Below are 20007 nucleotides of genomic sequence, written 5' to 3'. Positions count from 1 at the left end.
TATACGTTGATATGAAGAGTTGTTCCTGCCTTGTCAGCAGCTAATGGAGATCCTAATGAATACTGAAATACTAATTATGAACTGGGTGGTTCGAGCCCTGAATGCTGATTTGTTGAAAGCAGTGGTATATCAGACCATATACCACGGATGACAAAAAAATACTTTTTAATGTTCTAATTACGTTGGTAACCAGTTTATTATAGCATTAAGGCACATCAGGGGTTTGTGGTATATGGCCAATATACCAGGGGATGTGTCCAGGCACTCCACGTTACATTGCGCATAAGAACAGCCCATATCTGTGGTATATTGACCGTATACCACACCTCCTTGGGCCTTAGTGCTTAAATATAAAATGTATACTAAATAAAACATCAACTTCACAATGCTTAAAAAGTTCTGGATCTACTGTCCTACATTTGACTATGACTATGTTTTTTGCGTAGTGCAGATCCATCGACATGGTTGTCCTTACCTTTTCTTTAAAAGGTCTGGATCTACTGTCCTACACTTGACTATGACTATGTTTTTTGCGTAGTGCAGATCCATCGACATGGTTGTCCTTACCTTTTCTTTAAAAAGGTCTGGATCTACTGTCCTACATTTGACTATGACTATGTTTTTTGCGTAGTGCAGATCCATCGACATGGTTGTCCTTACCTTTTCTTTAAAAGGTCTGGATCTACTGTCCTACATTTGACTATGACTATGTTTTTTGCGTAGTGCAGATCCATCGACATGGTTGTCCTTACCTTTTCTTTTTGAAACTCTTCCTCTCCCGGTGTCCCCTGTAATGGGCCTGAATCTTGGCTGCTGCTTTATTTTTTTCCTCCACCAACTCCTTGTACTTCCTCTTGGCGAGGTGACCTCGGCAAACTGCAGAATAGGAGGGTACAAGTTGAAGCCACACTAAACGTACCACGTATCCCTCTGAACACGAGCAAACCGATCTTAGAAAACAAAATCGTCTCCTCACCAGCCTGTAACTGGGTGATGAAGGTCTCAAACTTGGCTTTGCTTAATTTATCATCAGCACATCTCCTCCGTACTTTATGTCCTCTGTACGCTGGTGGACGATATATTAGAGACAAATCATTAACATACAGATATTAACTATTGTTTATGATAATAATGACGTTAACAGTATTTGCACACGTTTAAAAGGAACTGGGACAGTTTTGGTTCCACTGTGATCATGAGGTCAAAGTGACCACGTATTGACCTGATTGTATGGCCACAGCGCTCTGTGCTCTCTTCTCCAGTATTTTGCGGTAACGTTTGGCCCCCAGCCAGCCCCGGACGTAGGCCTGGACCAGAACGATGCGGTCTATGGTCTGCCTCACCATCAGGTTTAGGGTCTCCACATGGTAGTACTTCAGAAACACCTGAGACACCACATGGAAACACAATCGAAGGGTGTAGACTCAGTCATTCTCTCCATGAGATTTGTCTAATCATTTACATTTGACTACAAAATACTCCATGAATGTGACCTTACTTTCGTTTTGCCCAAGACCCAATTTTCCAGTTTGGCTTTTTCCAATATAGCTGCACAAGTCTCTGGGCTCGCATCTGGCTCTTTGTGCGCATGGAAAGCTAGTATGTAGTACCTGCAACAACCAATACTAGACTTACCAAACCATTCCTGCACACTATTAGCCTAAAACCCTCAAAATGAGTTGTCTATTCTTCTAGTCATTCACAAGCAATAAGTGGGAGCCTATGGAGTCTTTTCTATGATTAGGATCACCAACCTGTTGACAAAGTTGGTGTAGAGGATGCGGTGAGAGTAGCCCTGCCGGCGGATCTTAGCTGTCTCCAGGACGCCCGTGTAACGCAGCTGCACCAGCACCTTCTCCCGGTCAAACTTACTGGCCTGCCGGTCATTGTTGGGCTTGATGCAGCGCACAAAGTGGGGCTGTCCCGCCACCATCTTGGACAGCAGGTCCATTAGGGAATACTGGTGAATGAAGGCAGGAAGTGAGTAGTTTACCTAAAGCATCCAATCAAAACTTGTGTCCAGGTAAAGACCTGAATAAGACGAAAATGCCTATTCTTGAATTCCTGTATGAGAAGACATTTAGTTGCTTTCTTTTCTCGTGTAAACCAGTATTCATAATCTAATTATCCAGGGGTACTGGTGCAACGCCAAGGAGATCAACAGGTACACATTACATGTCACAGTATGCAAATGTGCTGTACTACCAGTCAGTTTATCAACAGAGCTGCACTATCATTCAGAGCTATACTACCAGGGTTGGGGATAATCTATCCACTCAGTAATGTAGGAAGTGATCAAGTGAGACATTCTTACTCTGAAGTAGGAGGCTACTGTCTGTGTTCTCATGTTGGTGGACTCTCTAGGATGGTGGGTGGTCTCTCCAGTTCCAGTATCACCCTGGACACACAAAACACAGAGTTTATCAAAAAGGATTCACCACAGGTTGATGGTAGGTGTATTTGTTGAGTTATATCAGTGAATATTGAAAAACAGTATTATATGTATTATATGTAGTGTAAAATACTATGGGCCAGTTTCCCGGACACTGATCAACTTCAGTCTTGGACTTAAACGCCATGTCGTTGGAGATTCTCCATTGAGATTGATGTTAAAACCAAGGCTTAATCTCAGTCTAGGGAAAACTGGCCCTAAAAGATGTTGTAGAATATTACGTTTTTTTTTTATTGACTGAACGGTACGAGTATAAAATCATTATGGATTGGAAGTTATTCATCAATGTGTAATTAACATGAAAAGCAATGATGTGTTAGATGAGGGCTCTGAACCCCAAAATACTGTCCTGTGAATAACAAATAGGTAACAGCCTAAACTGGGTATCAACATTCAGAAGCCTTATTACCCCAATCATCTGTGTATCATATTTTTTCATGGAATTGTCTCTCATTTTTGTTGTTGTGTGAAAATCACAAAATTTAGAAAATCACCAATCACCGTTTGAATATGTACTGTGTGATCGAGAAGCAAGAAAGGCTTGTGTTTTTTTTCTGGGGTGAGAGTTAATTTCCGAGAAGAAGGCTGCAAGAGATGCATAAAGAGGAAGGAAGCGTAAACAAACACGAGCCAAGTTAGGAATCAAGTTTGCATAATGTCAACTTGTTTTAAATGTTTAATGCTGAGTATTGACTTCAGAGGTGCGAAATTAGACGTTTGTGACAAAGGACAGTGACCACTTGATCATAAGAGAATGTATGTGTTAAGTCAGTTTGTTTCAACTGGCATTGCTAGATATGGCATGGATTATAAGGATTTTACCACAGAGGAACTAGCTATTTTCCTGCTTATGATCATTGGTGAAACTGACATTTAAAAGAAATCCAGACACTTGAAAATCAGTGGGACTTTTCTTATTCCATAAAATGCCCTCTGAGAATTTCCAACAATGTTCTCAATAGCAGAGTAATAAGGAGAGTGCATACTATAAATGCAAAGATATGCTAATCTGGGACATGGCCAAATATGAACCTTGAAACATTGCACATGAGTTACATTGCTCACTAAAAAGCAACAGCACTGACAAAACATACCTTTACACCATGAGTCTAAAACATTTCTAAAATTACACTTTCACTCTCATGACTACAGGAGGAGTCTCTGATGTGCTTTCTTAGGCAGAAATGTAAAATATGCAGATGAATGGAAATACATGCATGTACTCATCAAAGACAGTTAATTGCCTGGTTTAGCCTCTGCCGATGGCCCTCAGGTATACAAATTGGTTTGACAAAGTGGGAATTGTGACTTCAAAAAATGCCATTTTCCTCTTCCCCTAACAATCAGATTAGTATGGGGTACTGGAAAGTAAAGGGTTGTGCCTTTTTGTGGGGAAGATACATTCTAGGGGTAACTTTAGGTTGTTATGCAGAAATACAACAAACAACTTTAAGTTGATAATGTTATGACTTCAATCTCTTACTAGTGTGTGAAGGGCACAACCTCAAAACTAGTCGATATCATGAGGCGTGGTGTCATAAACAGAAATAACCCCATTAAAGCAAGGTAAATGAGAACAGATCCAAATTACCAGTCATACGCACATGAAAGCCTCTCCTTTAACATCTAATCAGACAATCAATTCACTCTGAGATTCTAAGGACAATCAAAAAGACTGCTTTTGCAGCCAAACTTAATAGATTGTCACTGTCATCTATTGAAAGGGAAATACGAAAAGATAGGACTTGGACGAGCCATGAAGAAAAACAAGCGTAAAACGACTAGTCTTATTATTTCCTAGGGGTGAGTAGATGGTTTGCCACACAACACAGATACAACACAGATACAACATAGATACAACATAGATACAACATAGACAGAGAGATTGCCATTACCTCACAGAGTGACATACTAGAACTGTATAACTTAAGCACTCCCATCTTTACAAGGATAAAAGCAGAGAGAGAGACAGGGGAGACAGAGAGAGAGAGAAAGAGGGGAGAGTCAGAGAGGACACACAAGGTTAGTTTATCTGAAAGAGAAAGCGAGACTGGAAAAAAAGACAGCATTATTTTCCCAAAGATTTTTGACATGGAATTACAATGAGGACACTTAGCGTTACTGTATTGGAAAAGGGAAGCAAGAAAGGCAATGCGACAGAACTATAAACTCTGTTTGAGTGTGTACAAAGGAAAATCTTATACCCGTACGTACCTTGGCAAAGTTCATGGTGCGGTGAGGGTGTGCTGGGGTGCGAGGCATGCTCATGAGTGTGTTCATTCCTTTACCCTTTGTGTGGGCCAAATTACCTAGAGGATAGAGAGATAGCGGGAGAGAAGTTGAGAACAAATGGACATGCTACACCACACTTTCAAAAGAGGAAAGAGTTAGTGCGATAACTGGCAATCAGCGCCTTCACGGAAAAACAAAAAGGCAGTAGTTAGACATGCCAGTGGACATTTAGATGTAATATAACCAAATCAAGTTGTACTAAAATGGAAGAAGGTGGAGGGAATATGTGGGAGAAATAAATGAAACAAGCTTGACCCCATAGAGCAAGTTACTCTAAAGAGGGAAAATTCCAAGTTAGCAAAAGAAGGCAATCTGAAAATCAAAATTAGTGATGCAACATCAGCCTTGCAAATTCATCAACAAACATAGACAGAATTTCCATGTTACTTGATAATGTCAGGGGTATAGCTATAGGCCGATACTATTTCAATAGCACACAGCTATAGAGAAGTGGACTCGCTCTCTGCTAATCTCTCCAGTAGCGTGCTAGCATGTCATCGTGTTAGCTTTCGTGAGGGCAGTAGGGATGACAGTACAAAGGGGGAGGAGAGGTTGCCGGAGCTCAATAAAACAGCTTCAGGGTTATATTAAAGAGTGATTATGGGATTGCTGATTGGATTTGAGCTCAGTTGGCCTCGTCCTCTGCCTATGAAGGGTACTCACGCTGCAAAGACCAGCTTGTCACAACAAAAGCCCTGCCTCCAACAACAACAGGCCGCACTGAAAAAAGTGACATGGACCGGTTTTCTTTGGTTCTTTGGCATTTAGCGTTTCAATTTAGACCAATAAACACATTTGTTTACATCGGCATTCATTTCTTATAAATATTGAGGTTGTTACGATATAATATTTGAATAATCACCCCAAGGCAAGTCTGGAGAGAGTCAGATGGGAATAAAATCAATGCCTTGCTTGACAAGAAAACTGCCAATTTGAGAGACTACCTCAATTATGACATACAAAGTGAAAACATAGGTTAGATGATTGTGCTAAAAGACAGAGTTTCTATTAGACCATGTGTGTTTACCTGTTTTGGTGAGCGGGTGGGTGACCAGTTTGCGAATCAGCTGATTTTCTGACGACCTCAGTAGAAGAACAATATCTGCCGGTAGTGTATCTCTGTTCTTAGAGAGGAAGCCTGCAGCGTTGTAGATCACCTAAACATGATCAACAGAGGGGGTAAGAAGACCTGTATGCACAAACACGGTTTTACAGCAAACTCAGCTTATTACACCTGCTACTGTTATTCACATTTCGGGTTGGGGTTTCCCCATATCCTGTCTTTTTTTCATTATTATTGCCAACTCTAAATATTTGACCTAAAACACATATTTGATGTATTAGACAGGAGGCCTTATAACCTTTCCAGCATAGTGATGAATTCCAAAGCCAAGGTCCACCCTTTTTGGTCTCCAAAAGTTTTTGGATTTCAGGTTGTCTTCAAACTTTTCTACAATGGACAAAGTTCACACAGGTTAATTAACTAGCAGTCCAAGCTGGATGGCTGAGCATGTAAACATAATTGAATGACAGAATAAACAAGAATGCATACACATAACATACTCGCAAGGCTGCTAATTATTTAAAAAGCAATGTTTAAACTACTTTTAGGTCCTCCTAAATGAACCTACTGAATAATTCATGACTTGAGTGGGGGAGTGGCTTAGCTAACAGGATAAAACTGGTGTACACGTCCTAATAATAATGATAATATGAATAATCATTTATTGGACTTATATAGCGCTTTTCTAGACACCCAAAGCGCTTTACATAGTATTGGAGGGAGCTCACCTCATCCACCACCAATGTGAAGCAGCGACCTGGGTAATGCACGACAACCAGTTTGTGCCAGAACACCCATTGGGGAGCCATGATGAAAATGGGGCCAAGTTGGACACTTAACCAGGACACCGATCACTGCCCTGGGGCATTTGGGATTAGATCTTAGTAGCTACACGAGGACTGAGTGAGGACTCTGTGGGGACTTGCCTACAAGGGTTTGGTCGGTGGCTTGGGGAAAACGGCTCTCCTCGTCCAGCAGTGACAGCATGCCCATGGGCTTCTGCAGAAACAGGTCCAGGAGAGGACGGTTGTCCTCATACTCAATCACCCTGGCGTCCACATCCTCATTCAGGTACTCGTCCTATAGGAGAGGGTAAGGGACAGAAAGATTTCAATTGGAATGGTGAAGCTGGTTTTGAATGAAACCAAAACCATATCTGACAGATAACATCACCCTGGGTAGGTTTAGTTTAGTTCTTCATGTTTGGCTCACCTGATAAAGTCAAGGCCCAACTATGAGTCAGAAACATCACAGAACATACAGTATATGTCTCTCTAGAGGTGAAGCACAAAATTGAAATACAACGTCAAAGCTTTTAGGTAGAGCTGGGACGACAAACTGAAAATTAGCGACATCGACCACACCGATCACTTATCGCAGGTTCATTATGATAAGTAGCCTATAACTAGAGAAAATGTGAAACTTTAAATGAAATAAGTTTGCTAATATGGGTGATTGTTAATGGGACAAACATCAAACTACTAGTAGTAGTAAAAGACAATGAAAAAAACTGTGGTGCACAAACATATCGTTCTGTTTATCGTTATGGCATCAATCCAGGCAATTTATCGCAATATGGATTTTTGTCGATGCTGCCCTGCTCTACTTTTATGTACCCGTGTTCACAAGGGGTACAGACACACAGACAAACACGCTCACGCATGCACACAAGGCATCTAATATCTGGAACAGAACACAGCATTAGCCTCTCAGGCAAAGTCATTCTGAATCTGCAACCTCTTCTCAGGACAGTAGGACAACGCTGCTGGAATAACATCCTGAGGAAACAAAACAAAGCCTTCCAGAGGGACACGGACAAGCATCAGAAGAGCTTGTTCCTCTGGGCTTTGCTCTTATTGTTTGTCTGATAAAAACAAGTAAATATCCTTACTCTCTTCAGGAAGGATGTAGTCTATCAAGAGCCTGCCATTACAATACCGGTATGATCGTTCTGAGGAGATATACGTTGTTCTACAGATGTCTTACTGTGCAGAATTTAGTCAGGACAGTCGAGACAAATATATTTTACACTTAGCACTGTAGAAAAAGCCTTGCGTTCTGTACATACAGTACATCTATATATCGGGGGCTTATGCCAGACTTTGCCCTGGTGTGTCCTACACTGACTGTCTTTAACTCCTAATTGACCCTCCTTTGCAATGATTTATGGAACCTCTCTATGGGGTTAGACTAAAGCATTTAACAAGAGCAAACCATTCTCTGCCCGAGGCAAAAGCGCACCCCAGAGACGACGGCTGGGGAATTGTCATCCTTTCCCCATGGTAAATACAAGTGGAAGGATATTTCACCCTTACGCACTCTGTTAAAGAGCCAGGTGGACAAACGACGATGCGTTATCACCATTTAAATGGAAATCAAGTCGTATCCAAAGGTGAAAAGTGCTTTGAAATGCTTCCCTGGAGGCATAGGCACACTCAGATGAGTATTCATACTATTTCCGAGAGAGACGACTGTGTTAGCGACAAGGAGGAATGGGCTACCTGCTCCCAGGCGAATATGTGTTGGTTGAAGTAGAACTGGATCTGTTCGTTGGCGATGTTGATGCAGAGCTGCTCAAACGAGTTCCTCTTGAAGTTCTCAAAGCCAAAGATGTCCAGGATGCCAATGTTCAGGCCCTTGTCATCCTCTCTGTCAGGGGGAGATCAGAAATGATTAGGTATTAAGGAAGAGTATTAGAAAGGATGAGGTAGGAGAGAGACAGATCAGGAAGGTTTTATAATGATGACAGTCGTTACAATTAGCGCCTACTAGTGAGGTTTATGTTCATTTTCAGGGCATCCGCACGCACGCACTCACAAGCACACACACACACACGCGCTCTTTTACCCTAGGTGTGTGTCGGGTCGGAGCAGGGTGTTGATGCGGTTGACGATCCAGCTGAAGAGTCTGCCGTATAAGGCCTTGCCCATGGCATCCCTCACCTCCGTGGCCTTGTCCACTGTGTTGGGCCTGACGATGGTCTCACCCCGGGCCACTACGCAGTGGGACGTCAGGGCCTCCTGGAGCTCGTCTGGACGGATACACAGCAGCGACGCAGCTGTGGGGAGAAACCCAGGGATGGAAAGAATGTATAGGTACTGGATGTTGTCACCATAGAAACGGCCCTGCGGTATTGACGTTTGCATGCAGATTTGCAGCGACAACACAGATAAAATGCACATGAACATGGATATAGACATGCGGTGTGGGTAGACAGGCAGCAGGGAGGACATTGTTGGGACGATATACTGTATGTGTATGCAAACATGATGAAAATGTACACATCTAGAGAGATATCCTGTACACGTACTTTACACATAAACCAGATATAGTCAAACACAAAAAGACGACCTATTAAAAAAGATGCAGATATCCCACATGAGCGCATCAGCAAAACAAAACCATACATGACACGCCACATCAACAAGGACACAAATCTCAACATACACACAGACATGAATACAGCCAAACTGACACAGATACGCACATTCATATTTATCAAAACGAGATAACACTTCTTCAAACTGCAGCTGGTAAAATACGATAACTGGCTCTCACACCATGATACAGATGCTAGACTACACTCTTAGAAAATAAATGGTTCCAAAAGGGTTATTCGGCTGTCTCCATAGGTGAACCCTTTTTGAGTTTCATGTAGAACCCTCTGTGGAAAGGGTTTTTACATGGAACCCAAAAGACCTGGAACCAAAACAGTTATACCTGGAACCAAAGAGGGTTATTCAAAGGGTTCTCATAAATTAAATAAAAATCATCAAACACAACTTAGTCCCCATGTCAGGCGTGTCAAGCTGAATTTAAAGGGACTGCATGTAAACAGACTTGGGATACTGTAGTGCTTTATATCTCCAGCGTTCACGCTAGGCTGGCCTCTCTGGAGAGGTAATGGGGATTAGCGGGGAAAGAGGTGAGAGTCATCTTAGCTTTACATCACACCAGGTGCTGAACTGTGCGTCTGTGTCTCACCATTCTCCAGAACTGCTATGTTGGAGATGTTGCTTTTGTCGGTTTGGTGCTCGGAGGCCACAGAGGTAAACTCAATGTCGCCTGAGTTTAGGATAGCAGCCAGAGTACTGTACACACTGCCCAGCTCCTAAGGGTTAAAAATGTGTGATTAAACTTGACCTTATTGTTCAGAATATAACACATTCATACTTTGATACAAAGTCATGGAATACTCATTTGGAGATTTCATCTGAAGGCTTTTTCATAGATTCAGTGGTTCTATTGGAACTACCTAGTTAATAGCCTTGGGGCTTGGTAGCCTACAATATGACAGAATTCCTACATCACACAAACACAAGTCTGTTTGATGGCTTTGGCATCACTGTCACATGCCGTGTCCTAATGTCACTATACTCAGACTGACATGACACCGACAAGCTCGTGATAACTCTGCTCTCTCTTGATGGGGAGCTGCTATCCAACAGCTAGCACGGTTTAAAACACCTCTCCCCCAATGTGAACTACTTGTCTGTGTGTATGTACTGACATGTATGTGTAACACACACACACACACACACACACACACACACACACACACACACACACACACACACGCACACGCACACGCACGCAATTCAAGTTAATGTTTTTATTTTTTTATTTCAAAAAAATGTTTTTAAGTGTCTGTAAATTGTGAAGTATTTTGTCTGTAATGTCTTCTCTGTCTTGTGCCGGACCTCAGTAAGACTAGCTGTCGCCATAGGCGTCGGCAAATCCTAATGAAATGAAATCAGAATCCATTTCATCCAAATCAGAGATGCACTTTAGATGCACCCTGTCTTTATGTGCAAGGTAGACAGGGGAATGGGAGGTAAAGGTACTAGCAGAGTGGTTAGCGATTATAGTGATTATACTGTACATACGATAAGTACTATTGACTTGTGGAACCCAGAGGCAATCAGTTATTTACGGCACTTCCTTGGGCTTCATCAGTGTCCATGTTGCTAATTGCAAACTGTACAAGGCATCATGCCACAGTCCACACTGGCTCATATGACAGCCTATATCATCACTGGAAATCATTGTCTTGACCGTTCAACCAGAATGGGCCTCTTTTCCTGGAACTGTTTCATGGTCATTTGCAAATTTCACATCGGTTATTGCACATGAATACTTTTTTTTCTCCTTTGAATTCCTCATTTACTATAATTTCCCCTTTTCACAGCCGAGGCAATAAAATAGGAGCCATTTGTGAAAAAAACATTTTTTCACATTTTTTTTTATAAAGCATCATAACATGGCAAAGACACTCCACATTGAGAGCAACCTAGTAAAAAATCCTCCAGGCTTTAACTGAGAACGGTTATGTCTGTAACCTTTGGACATGAGGTTGGTTTTCTTTGCTTTAGGAATCAGCAATGAACCCAATGTACTATAGTGTATGTACCTCCAGGGTAAAGCCGATGACTTTGAAACACTGTTCCACCGAGTCAAACTGCTCCTTGTAGAAGGTGTTGTTCACTATGTCAGGGCCCAATTTAATGTGCTCGTTGAACAGATACCTGGGACAGAAGACAGGAAAATAAACCACAAATAAGGTCATGATTGGTGGGGTAACGGCAGCAAAGCAGGGTATTTGGGAAAGTATAGGGTTAGGAGAGATAGGAAGGTTAATTGTGGGACCTACTTCGGGGTTTTGCTGTCTGATAGCTTGTAGTGGGCAAGTTTCTTCCGTTCAGCTAAACCAGCATAGATGTAGTAGAATATGTGGAAGTTCTTCTCACCTCTGTAGGGACAGTCACAGGACAGGTATATATGTCCTCACATATGAATATATTTGATGATTGAAACACAAAGACTATTAATCCCATCCAAGTCTGTCAGCTATGGTTGCCTAAGATTACCAGAAGCCTATTTACAATCTCATAAAAAGCCATCTCATTTGAATATAATTTTATCCCCCCCCCACCTTTGGCACCAAAGACAATATAACCCCATGGGAGAAGTGACACTTTGAATCTAGGCAGTAGGTACATAGTTAACTGACAGACAACATTACTCTCAGAGAGTGCACCGATCCTTCACCCTCAGTCTGAATTTATTTACCAAGAGCAAAAAGTCACCCTTTGAAGCCCCAATGAGGAGACGTCGGCAGCTAGAATCTTTGATCAAACAGGAAATAAGCTATCCACTCTCACTCTACCCTCTGCACTCCCTGGTCATGGGATATTACAACAGGAGCAATAAGCTGCAGTGGGAAGGCACTTCCACAAGCTTCAGAGGGACAGAGGAAAAACATCTTCCAGTTATCCCTTGCCCTTCTTGACCAGAGGCTGCTAAAATATTATAGAAGTAATGACTTTTGAGCCAAATAGATGGACCCACACATTAATTGGCCATTGGCCACAATCGTAATGTTGTTGTCGTGTGAAAGTCACAAGAATACCTTTTACGTATTACATGACGGCTATGTGCCAGTCAGATGAGGGCCATATGAATGCCTTAGTGAAGCTGTCTGAGGGGTCTTACGTGGCCTGATGGACGACGCGGGATTTCTCCAGGAGGTATTCTGAGATTTGCGCTCCGACAACGGTCCCCCCGCAGGTAAACTTCATCTCCAGGTATTTCCCGAAGCGGCTGGAGTTGTCGTTGATGGCGGTGCATGCGTTCCCAAAAGCCTCCACCAAGTTATTGACCAATAGGATCTTCTCTTGGAGTGATCGATTATTGGCCTGCAAAGATGTGGACGATCAGCATTTTAAGCGACGAGTAACAATGAAAGCATGATCTGCAATGGTGCACTGTAACAGGCAGAGTATCATGTTTGCCGTCACAAGTGAACATGAAATGCCATAATTACATTCTATGTCATTCTTACGACCGTATCTCACCTTTCCAAGCACCGTGAGCTGCTCGACCAATAGATGGGCGCTCTCTGTCTTTCCTGCACCACTCTCTCCACTGATTACAATGCACTGCACAGAAACAACCACAACCACTATGCTTGTACAGCACATTGTACAGCACATAGTGGAACGTACTGTATCATTCATACATTACAGTTGACACGGACTTGTGTACCTGGTCTGCGTTGTATGACACCATGGACTGGTAGGCTATGTCAGCGACAGCAAAGATGTGTGGCGGGTTCGCGGTGCGTTTCGCTCCTATGTACATCTTTGTGTACTGTGCAAGGAAAAGGATGAGGCACATGTAAGGGGATTTCATTTGAATTTGATACCAACAAGTAAGTTAGCTACACTATATGCAGCTAAAATGGGCTGACTCAAATACAACAACCTTCTAGCTGCCTTCTAGTATAGCAAAAAGACAAAGAGATTAAAGATGTGCTCTGGAACTTTGGAGCGTATGTTTTTTAAATATTTTTTTTAACCTCCCTCTTTGAGCTGGATGTGTCATTGTGTAGTTCATACATGCCTAATCTATGAGCATAATTACGATCTTACATCAATTAGCCATGAAATCCCTAGTTTGAAAGCGACTGTTTTCTGGAAGATATGCCATTTTCTTTCGATTTTCCCACACATGGGCCAGCCCCCTAGCAACTCGAGTTCAACCAATGAGCTTCAGCCCCTCGCCAATTGAGGGACAGCTAGCAAGAGGCACATCATGCACACACAGCAGAGCGAGAGTGAGCCATTTACTTTATGTTCATATTCCTTTTATTCATTCTAATTGTTGTTGCATTGTTGAGAAGGAACCCGCAAGTAAGCATTTCGTTGGACGGTGTATACCCCACATATGACTAATAAAACTTGAAACTTGAGAGCGATGACGTGGTACCACTTTTGGCTCGTGAGTGCTACTTTCAGAACTATTTTCAGAACGACTGGCTAGAAAGTACACAAAAGTACCGGAGAATCTCTTCAAGCAATTTTCAAAAATGTAATGACTAGTTATGACTAGTTTAATTATGTGCAACATGCCACAATGGACAATATAACTTCAAAAATAGTATCATGGCATTTTGTCTTGAAGGGTTCAGTTACAAAAACATCAGCAGTTCAGTAAGACAAGCACCATTTTTACAGAACAGCATAAACTCTAAAAAGAGAGGCAGTGAAGAAACCGTGTGATAAATGGAAAAGTGTGACCAGTGAAGAGAGAGAGAGAGAGAGAGAGAGAGAGAGAGAGAGAGAGAGAGAGAGAGAGAGAGAGAGAGAGAGAGAGAGAGAGAGAGAGAGAGATTAAGAGAGTGAGAGACAACGGGAGCGTGGAAGGGAAAGAGGAAATGGGGCACTGGGGCCCTAATGAGATACGGTCGGGTACATTCAGTAGTGTCTGTTTGGCCACATTAACACACACGCTCGCAGGAATACACACAGACAGACAAACACACATCGCACACACAAATACACACACCTGTGGGCTATACAGCTCCATCTTGTGAAATGGGTTAACTGCAATGAGGATGTCTCCAACGTAGGTATAGATCTGGTCCTTGGCATAGCGCCTCTGAAGCTGCTCTGTGACTGAATTCTGGGAAGAGATCAAACATGCGCACTCAATACTGTGACATTCAAAGGTACTAATTGATGTGTGAAGAGACGTCATCACAGTGTTTCAGTATCATTTGACGAGGGCCTCGGTGCAGAGCAATGATTACCGAGGAAACATTGCAGTAAGATTAAACACTTATTAGGATTGCTTACAGTATGCTGGCAAATTGGCAATATATCTGTCAGCGTAAATAAGCATTATGCAACATAATAAATGTACACTGTCGTTGATCACATGAATATGAGAATCTGGACTCAGTTCCGTTCATCATCTCCACCTTGATTCCATTAGGCATTGTGCTTAGATCATACATTCTGTTTCCACCCCCTCTCTCGGGCCAGACTAGGATATAAACAAAACCAGCCATCTAGAAGAATGGGCAAAAATATCCCGAGGCGACTGAGCAATTTGTATGTTTCAATATGTCAATGGAGCACTCAGCTTTGATAAATCACCCTAAATGTGTTTGGTACAAATATAGCTATTTTGCTTCTATATTCATTTAATACCGGTGTAGAGACTAGAGGGAAGTAATTCTGAGAGGAAACACTGTCCTAACTTAAACTGTGGGTGGTTATCAATAACCTACACTCATAGAAAAAATGGTGCTATCTAGAACCTAAAAAGGGCTCTTTGGCTGTGCCCATAGGATAACCATTTAGAGAAGGTAGAATTCTTTTGGGTTCCAGGTAAATCCCTTTCCACAGAAACCCAAAAGGAACACAAAAGGGTTCTATCTGGATCCAAAAAAGGTTCTCCTATGGGGACAGTCGAAGAACCCTTTTGGGAACCTTTTTTTTTTTTTTACAAGAGTGTAGGTCAGGTATGGCAGCTTTGATGGGGATGGAGGCAACAAAAAATCTGAACTCATCATGAGGGGCTGCAGTGGCTCATGGGTCTGTGTACCCACATCCATACCCACACATGCAGTCAGAGCTTGCCCTAGCCCTTTGGGGGCCCTAAGCGGTAAAAAATCTAAGTTGCTTCCGTTTTGGGAAATTTATCCGTGGGCCTACAAAATGGGAAGTCAGCCACCAGTTGCCCCTCCCTGACCTAGGTTATTAGTACCAAGTGAGAATAAATAAAAGCACCTTGACACTGATTAACACAAAGCCGATTCAATTGTATGTGTGGATCTGAAAGGATTGGCTAGGTTTGAGCAATATGGCTAAGAATTCCACCTATCGGCTAAGGGGAAGCTATTACCGTGTTGATAATACATATCCGATATCTTCAGCCAATTGAATCTCTTACCTCATCAAGTACTTCCAGGGTGACAAGGTCATCCACTTCGTCGGGGGTGGGGCTTGATGACATAATTTGACCACCTTTCTTGGTGTGGATGCGCTCATGCCTACAACACAGGATGCAATATAAAGTCTAAAGCAACTAGTTGCATCTAAACAACTAACTTATAACAGCAACATAGCTGATAAGTGATTGCAGTAGATTCATCCAGCATTTAACAATGGCTTCACATTACATTCCTCTAAAAAGTGATTTTCTTAAAACTGCAACGCCTTGACTCCTTTTTCTCTTTTTACTCTCTATCTACTTAAATTAAACAAATCTCCCACATCCACACTCTCCCACATAAAAATACTACAGTTTACTATGGAATACTACAGAACTTAGCATAGAATTCTGTAGTAAACTGTAGTATACTGTAGAATACTATACTACACACTTTAGTATTCCTCGATCGTGTGTAGTACTTACTATATCATTTTGTAGTATACTGTAGAATACTATAGTAAATACCACAGTATACTAGTTTGCAAAAACACTACAGTCTGCAAAAACAATGCCGTTTAAAAAAACTATATTACAGTATTTCATTTTCATACCTACAGGACGTTAGCTCTCCAGGAACAGGGTAGGAGAGCCCTGATCTAGATCTATTCAAGCTGTGCTTCTACACAAGCTTTTTGCCCACGATGACAATTTAGCTGCATGACTATCCAGACACTCCTCTACTAGTTGTCCTTTCAACCCCTCTTGAGTGCGACTCCAAGAAAGCGTTTACCTCCCCAGGCGGATAAAGGTTGAGGCTGACCACAACAGAGCTTGACCAACTCTTAAACAAATCATTTGTTGGTCCCCACTGATCCTACTGTTATTGTTTCTAAATGGCTAGTAGCTTTTTTTTAACTGAACCTTTATTTAACTTGGCAAGTCAGTTAAGAACAAATTCTTATTTTCAATGACGGCCTAGGAACAGTGGGTTAACTGCCTTGTTCAGGGGCAGAATGACACATTTTTACCTTGTCAGCTCGGGGATTCGATCTTGCAACCTTTAAGTTACTCATTCAACCCCTAAGCTACCTGCCACCCCTTGGCTGGTGTTTTTACAAACATTTTCCAATCCTCGCTTGACCAGCAACACGTGCCAGTATTGTGGAAAAACTCAATAATTATACCCATTCCTAAAGCATCTAATCCCTCTGTGCTGAAAGACTTGACATCCTTAGTAATGAAGTGCCTTGAGAAAATTGTGAAAAGTCATGTGTTCTCAGCGCCACCCAGAAACTCCTCGACCCGTTTCAGTTTGCTTATCAGCCCAGTAGAGGAGTTGATGATGCCATTCTTATACTCCTCAACATGGTCTATAGACATCTAGAGGGTGCCAAATCCCATGTCAGGGTTTTGTTTGTTGACTTTTCTTCTGTCTTCAACACAATCCTCCCTTACATTCTGGCACAGAGACTCATTCGGCACTTCCCCTTAGATTTGTGGCTGGTTTTGTGGCTGTTGGACTTCCTGAGCCGACGGTCACAGCGGGTCAAAATAGGTCCCCAAGTGTCCGACATACGTACCACCAACACAGGCTCTCCTTGTACACTAATAGTTGTACAGTTCCCATCCTGACAGACACCTCGTTAAGTTCGCTAATGACCCTGCCTTGATCTGCCTGTTACATGATGACGAGGAACACCATGGCCCGGTCCTAAATTACTTTGTAGAGTGGTGTGACCAATCACACTTAGTCCTCAATACCAACAAGACCAAAGAGACGTGCATAGACTTCAGGAAGTGTTCAACACCTACCTCTGCAACATCTATCAGAGGTCAGAACATAGAGGTTGTAGAGAAATACAAATATCTGGGTGTCCTCTTGGACAATAAGCTTCAGTGGAGTAAATGTACAGACCTGATCTACTAAAAGAGTCAACAGAGACTGTACTTTCTCAAAAGGCTGGGATCTTTTAATGTTGACTGTACTATACTGACTCTGTTTTACAAATCTTTCATTGAGAGTATTTCAACTGCTTGTATTGTTTGTTGGTTTAACAATGCCACTGTCAGTCAGAGAAATATGCTGACAAGGATTATCACCACAGCAAGCAAGGTACTTGGAGTCAAGCAGACAGGCCTGGATGAGATCTTTAAGGCCAGGGCCCTCTGCAAGGCTCACACAATCATTTTAGACCCCAGCCACCCCCTGTACCCGGACTTTGAACTAGTCCCCTCTGGGTGCAGGTATAGGGCACCCCTCGGCAGCAAAAACAGAACTAGACAATAATTTGTGCCAGGTGTGATTTCCCTCCTAAATAGCTCGGGCTAATGTTCCTATCCACCCAGTAAGGCCAGCAGGCTAGTCTCTTTTTATTGCTATGTACCTGTTAGGAAAATTGTATTGTCAATTTGTTTTACATTTAAACACCACTTTACATGACAGTGCAACAAAATTTCCCTATGGGGACAATAAAGTCAGTAAAGCTGTGACAATGTCATTTTTCACGCTATTTGATGGGTCATACATTGTTTGATTTGTTAAAACATGGGTGTAGGTTGTAAAAACTACAGTCAAAGTTAGACATGAAACAGAAGACGGAGAAATGAACAACACATCTACACTCAAAAGGGTCTAGCCTGACTAAAACACATCTGGAACACAAGGATGACAGTGTCATCCTTTGATGTCGACAACAATCATCTAGACACAGCACAATGACTTGATTTCAGCAAAGTACTGGGTTGTGGGTAGGCTACAAACTACAGTCTACAGTTAAGGCTTTGATTAGACAAAATAAGTGGGCAGGTAACTAGCTACCCCTACAACCCCTACCAGGGCATTTATATCCCCTACCTGTCGTTACTGTCTGTGCTTCTGTCTGTCTTTCCATGATGGCTTAAATGACAGAAATAACATTACAGTTCATAAGCAGGATATGACATCGTTGCAGTGGTTGAACTTGATATCTGGGCTTCAGGGGCCCAACATTCAGTCACTGGTGAAACTTTGAGCCTGAAGGTGACCCAATATCCAGCTGATGTGCAATTTGGATTACTGTCTACATCCAAGTAAAAATTAATGCCTCTCTCCTCCAATGGCAGACAGTTGTGCAACCAGTAGGAACGTAATAGAATGTAATAGAACATAAAGTACTGTGTGGAGTAGGTGAAGCTTGGGTTTGAAAGTTAAGGTGAAATAAATCCACTACATTTTCACATTGGATCACGGCATGGGTCCTTTTCGTAGATAACAAGTGACATGACTGTATAATAACATGTAAAAGATGCAAGGTTATATAAGAATAGGTCTACATGACCAACAGAGTGATGTTATGAAATATATTATGACATTCATATGGAAGGTGTTTCTAGAATGTTCCATATGTTTTGTTTTTTCTTCTTTTATTTCACCTTTATTTAACCAGGTAGGCCAGTTGAGAACAAGTTCTCATTTACAACTGTGACCTGGCCAAGATAAAGCAAAGCAGTGTGACAAAAACAACAACACAGAGTTACACATAAACAAACGTACGGTCAATAACACAATACAAAATCAATGTACAGTGTGTACAAATATAGAAGAGTAGGGAGGTAGGCAATAAATAGGCCATAGAGGCCAAATAATTACAATTTAGCATTAACACTGGAGTGATAGATGTGCAGATGATGATGTGCAAGTAGAGATACTGGGTGCAAAAGAGAAAGAGGATAAATAACAATATGGGGATGAGGTAGTTGGGTGTGCTATTTACAGATTGGCTGTGTACAGGTACAGTGATCGGTAAGCTGCTCTGACAGCTGATGCTTAAAGTTATAGAGGGAGATGAAAGACTCCAGCTTCAGTGATTTTTGCAATTCGTTCCAGTAATTGGCAGCAGAGAACTGAAAAGAAAAGCGGCCAAAGGAAGTGTTGGCTTTGGGGTGACCAGTGAAATATACCTGCTGGAGCGTGTGCTATGGGTGGCTGTTGCTATGGTGACCAGTGAGCTGAGATAAGGTGGGGCTTTACCTAGCAAAGACTTATAGATGACCTTGAGCCAGTGGGTTTGGCAACTAATATGTACTGAGGGCCAGCCAACTAGAGCATACAGGTCATAGTGGTGGGTAGTATATGGGGCTTTAGTGACAAAAACGGATGGCACTGTGATAGACTACATCCAATTTGTTAGGTAAAGTGTTGGAGGCTATTTTGTAAATTACATCGCCGAAGTCAAAGATCGGTAGGATAGTCAGTTTTACAAGGGTATGTTTGGCAGCATGAGTGAAGGACGCTTTGTTGCAAAATAGGAAGCCGATTCTAGATTTAATTTTGGATTGAAGATGCTTAATGTGAGTCTGGAAGGAGAGTTTACAGTCTAACCAGACACCTAGGTATTTGTAGTTGTCCACATATTCTAAGTCAGAACCGTCCAGAGTAGTGATGCTAGTCAGGTGGGCGGGTGCGGGCAACAATCGGTTGAAGAGCGTGCATTTAGTTTTA

General features: G+C 42.1%; 1 protein-coding gene across 3 annotated transcripts in view; it reads right to left on the bottom strand.

Annotated features, from left to right (window-relative positions):
• myo3a (myosin IIIA) overlaps nt 1-20007 on the bottom strand; it is a 78007-nt gene that overhangs the window by 15422 nt on the left and 42578 nt on the right. Inside the window, exons 10-31 of one of the 3 annotated variants that reach the window (XM_042308786.1) lie at nt 18382-18423; nt 15546-15645; nt 14154-14270; nt 12852-12956; nt 12662-12745; nt 12300-12502; nt 11458-11556; nt 11218-11332; nt 9792-9918; nt 8655-8865; nt 8309-8456; nt 6734-6887; nt 6106-6194; nt 5772-5901; nt 4667-4761; nt 4348-4392; nt 2315-2398; nt 1755-1960; nt 1499-1610; nt 1223-1385; nt 977-1066; nt 753-876 (exon numbers count right to left, since the gene is read on the bottom strand). In XM_042308786.1, coding sequence (XP_042164720.1) covers nt 753-876; nt 977-1066; nt 1223-1385; nt 1499-1610; nt 1755-1960; nt 2315-2398; nt 4348-4392; nt 4667-4761; nt 5772-5901; nt 6106-6194; nt 6734-6887; nt 8309-8456; nt 8655-8865; nt 9792-9918; nt 11218-11332; nt 11458-11556; nt 12300-12502; nt 12662-12745; nt 12852-12956; nt 14154-14270; nt 15546-15645; nt 18382-18423 — 2643 coding nt within the window. The remainder of the gene's footprint in view (nt 1-752; nt 877-976; nt 1067-1222; nt 1386-1498; nt 1611-1754; nt 1961-2314; nt 2399-4347; nt 4393-4666; nt 4762-5771; nt 5902-6105; nt 6195-6733; nt 6888-8308; nt 8457-8654; nt 8866-9791; nt 9919-11217; nt 11333-11457; nt 11557-12299; nt 12503-12661; nt 12746-12851; nt 12957-14153; nt 14271-15545; nt 15646-18381; nt 18424-20007) is intronic. The other 2 variants (XM_042308788.1, XM_042308787.1) reach the window with 2 other exon arrangements.

Source organism: Oncorhynchus tshawytscha, linkage group LG29, assembly GCF_018296145.1.
Source record: "Oncorhynchus tshawytscha isolate Ot180627B linkage group LG29, Otsh_v2.0, whole genome shotgun sequence".
Taxonomy (NCBI): domain Eukaryota; kingdom Metazoa; phylum Chordata; class Actinopteri; order Salmoniformes; family Salmonidae; genus Oncorhynchus; species Oncorhynchus tshawytscha.
This window is presented reverse-complemented; position numbering and strand designations above follow the sequence as displayed.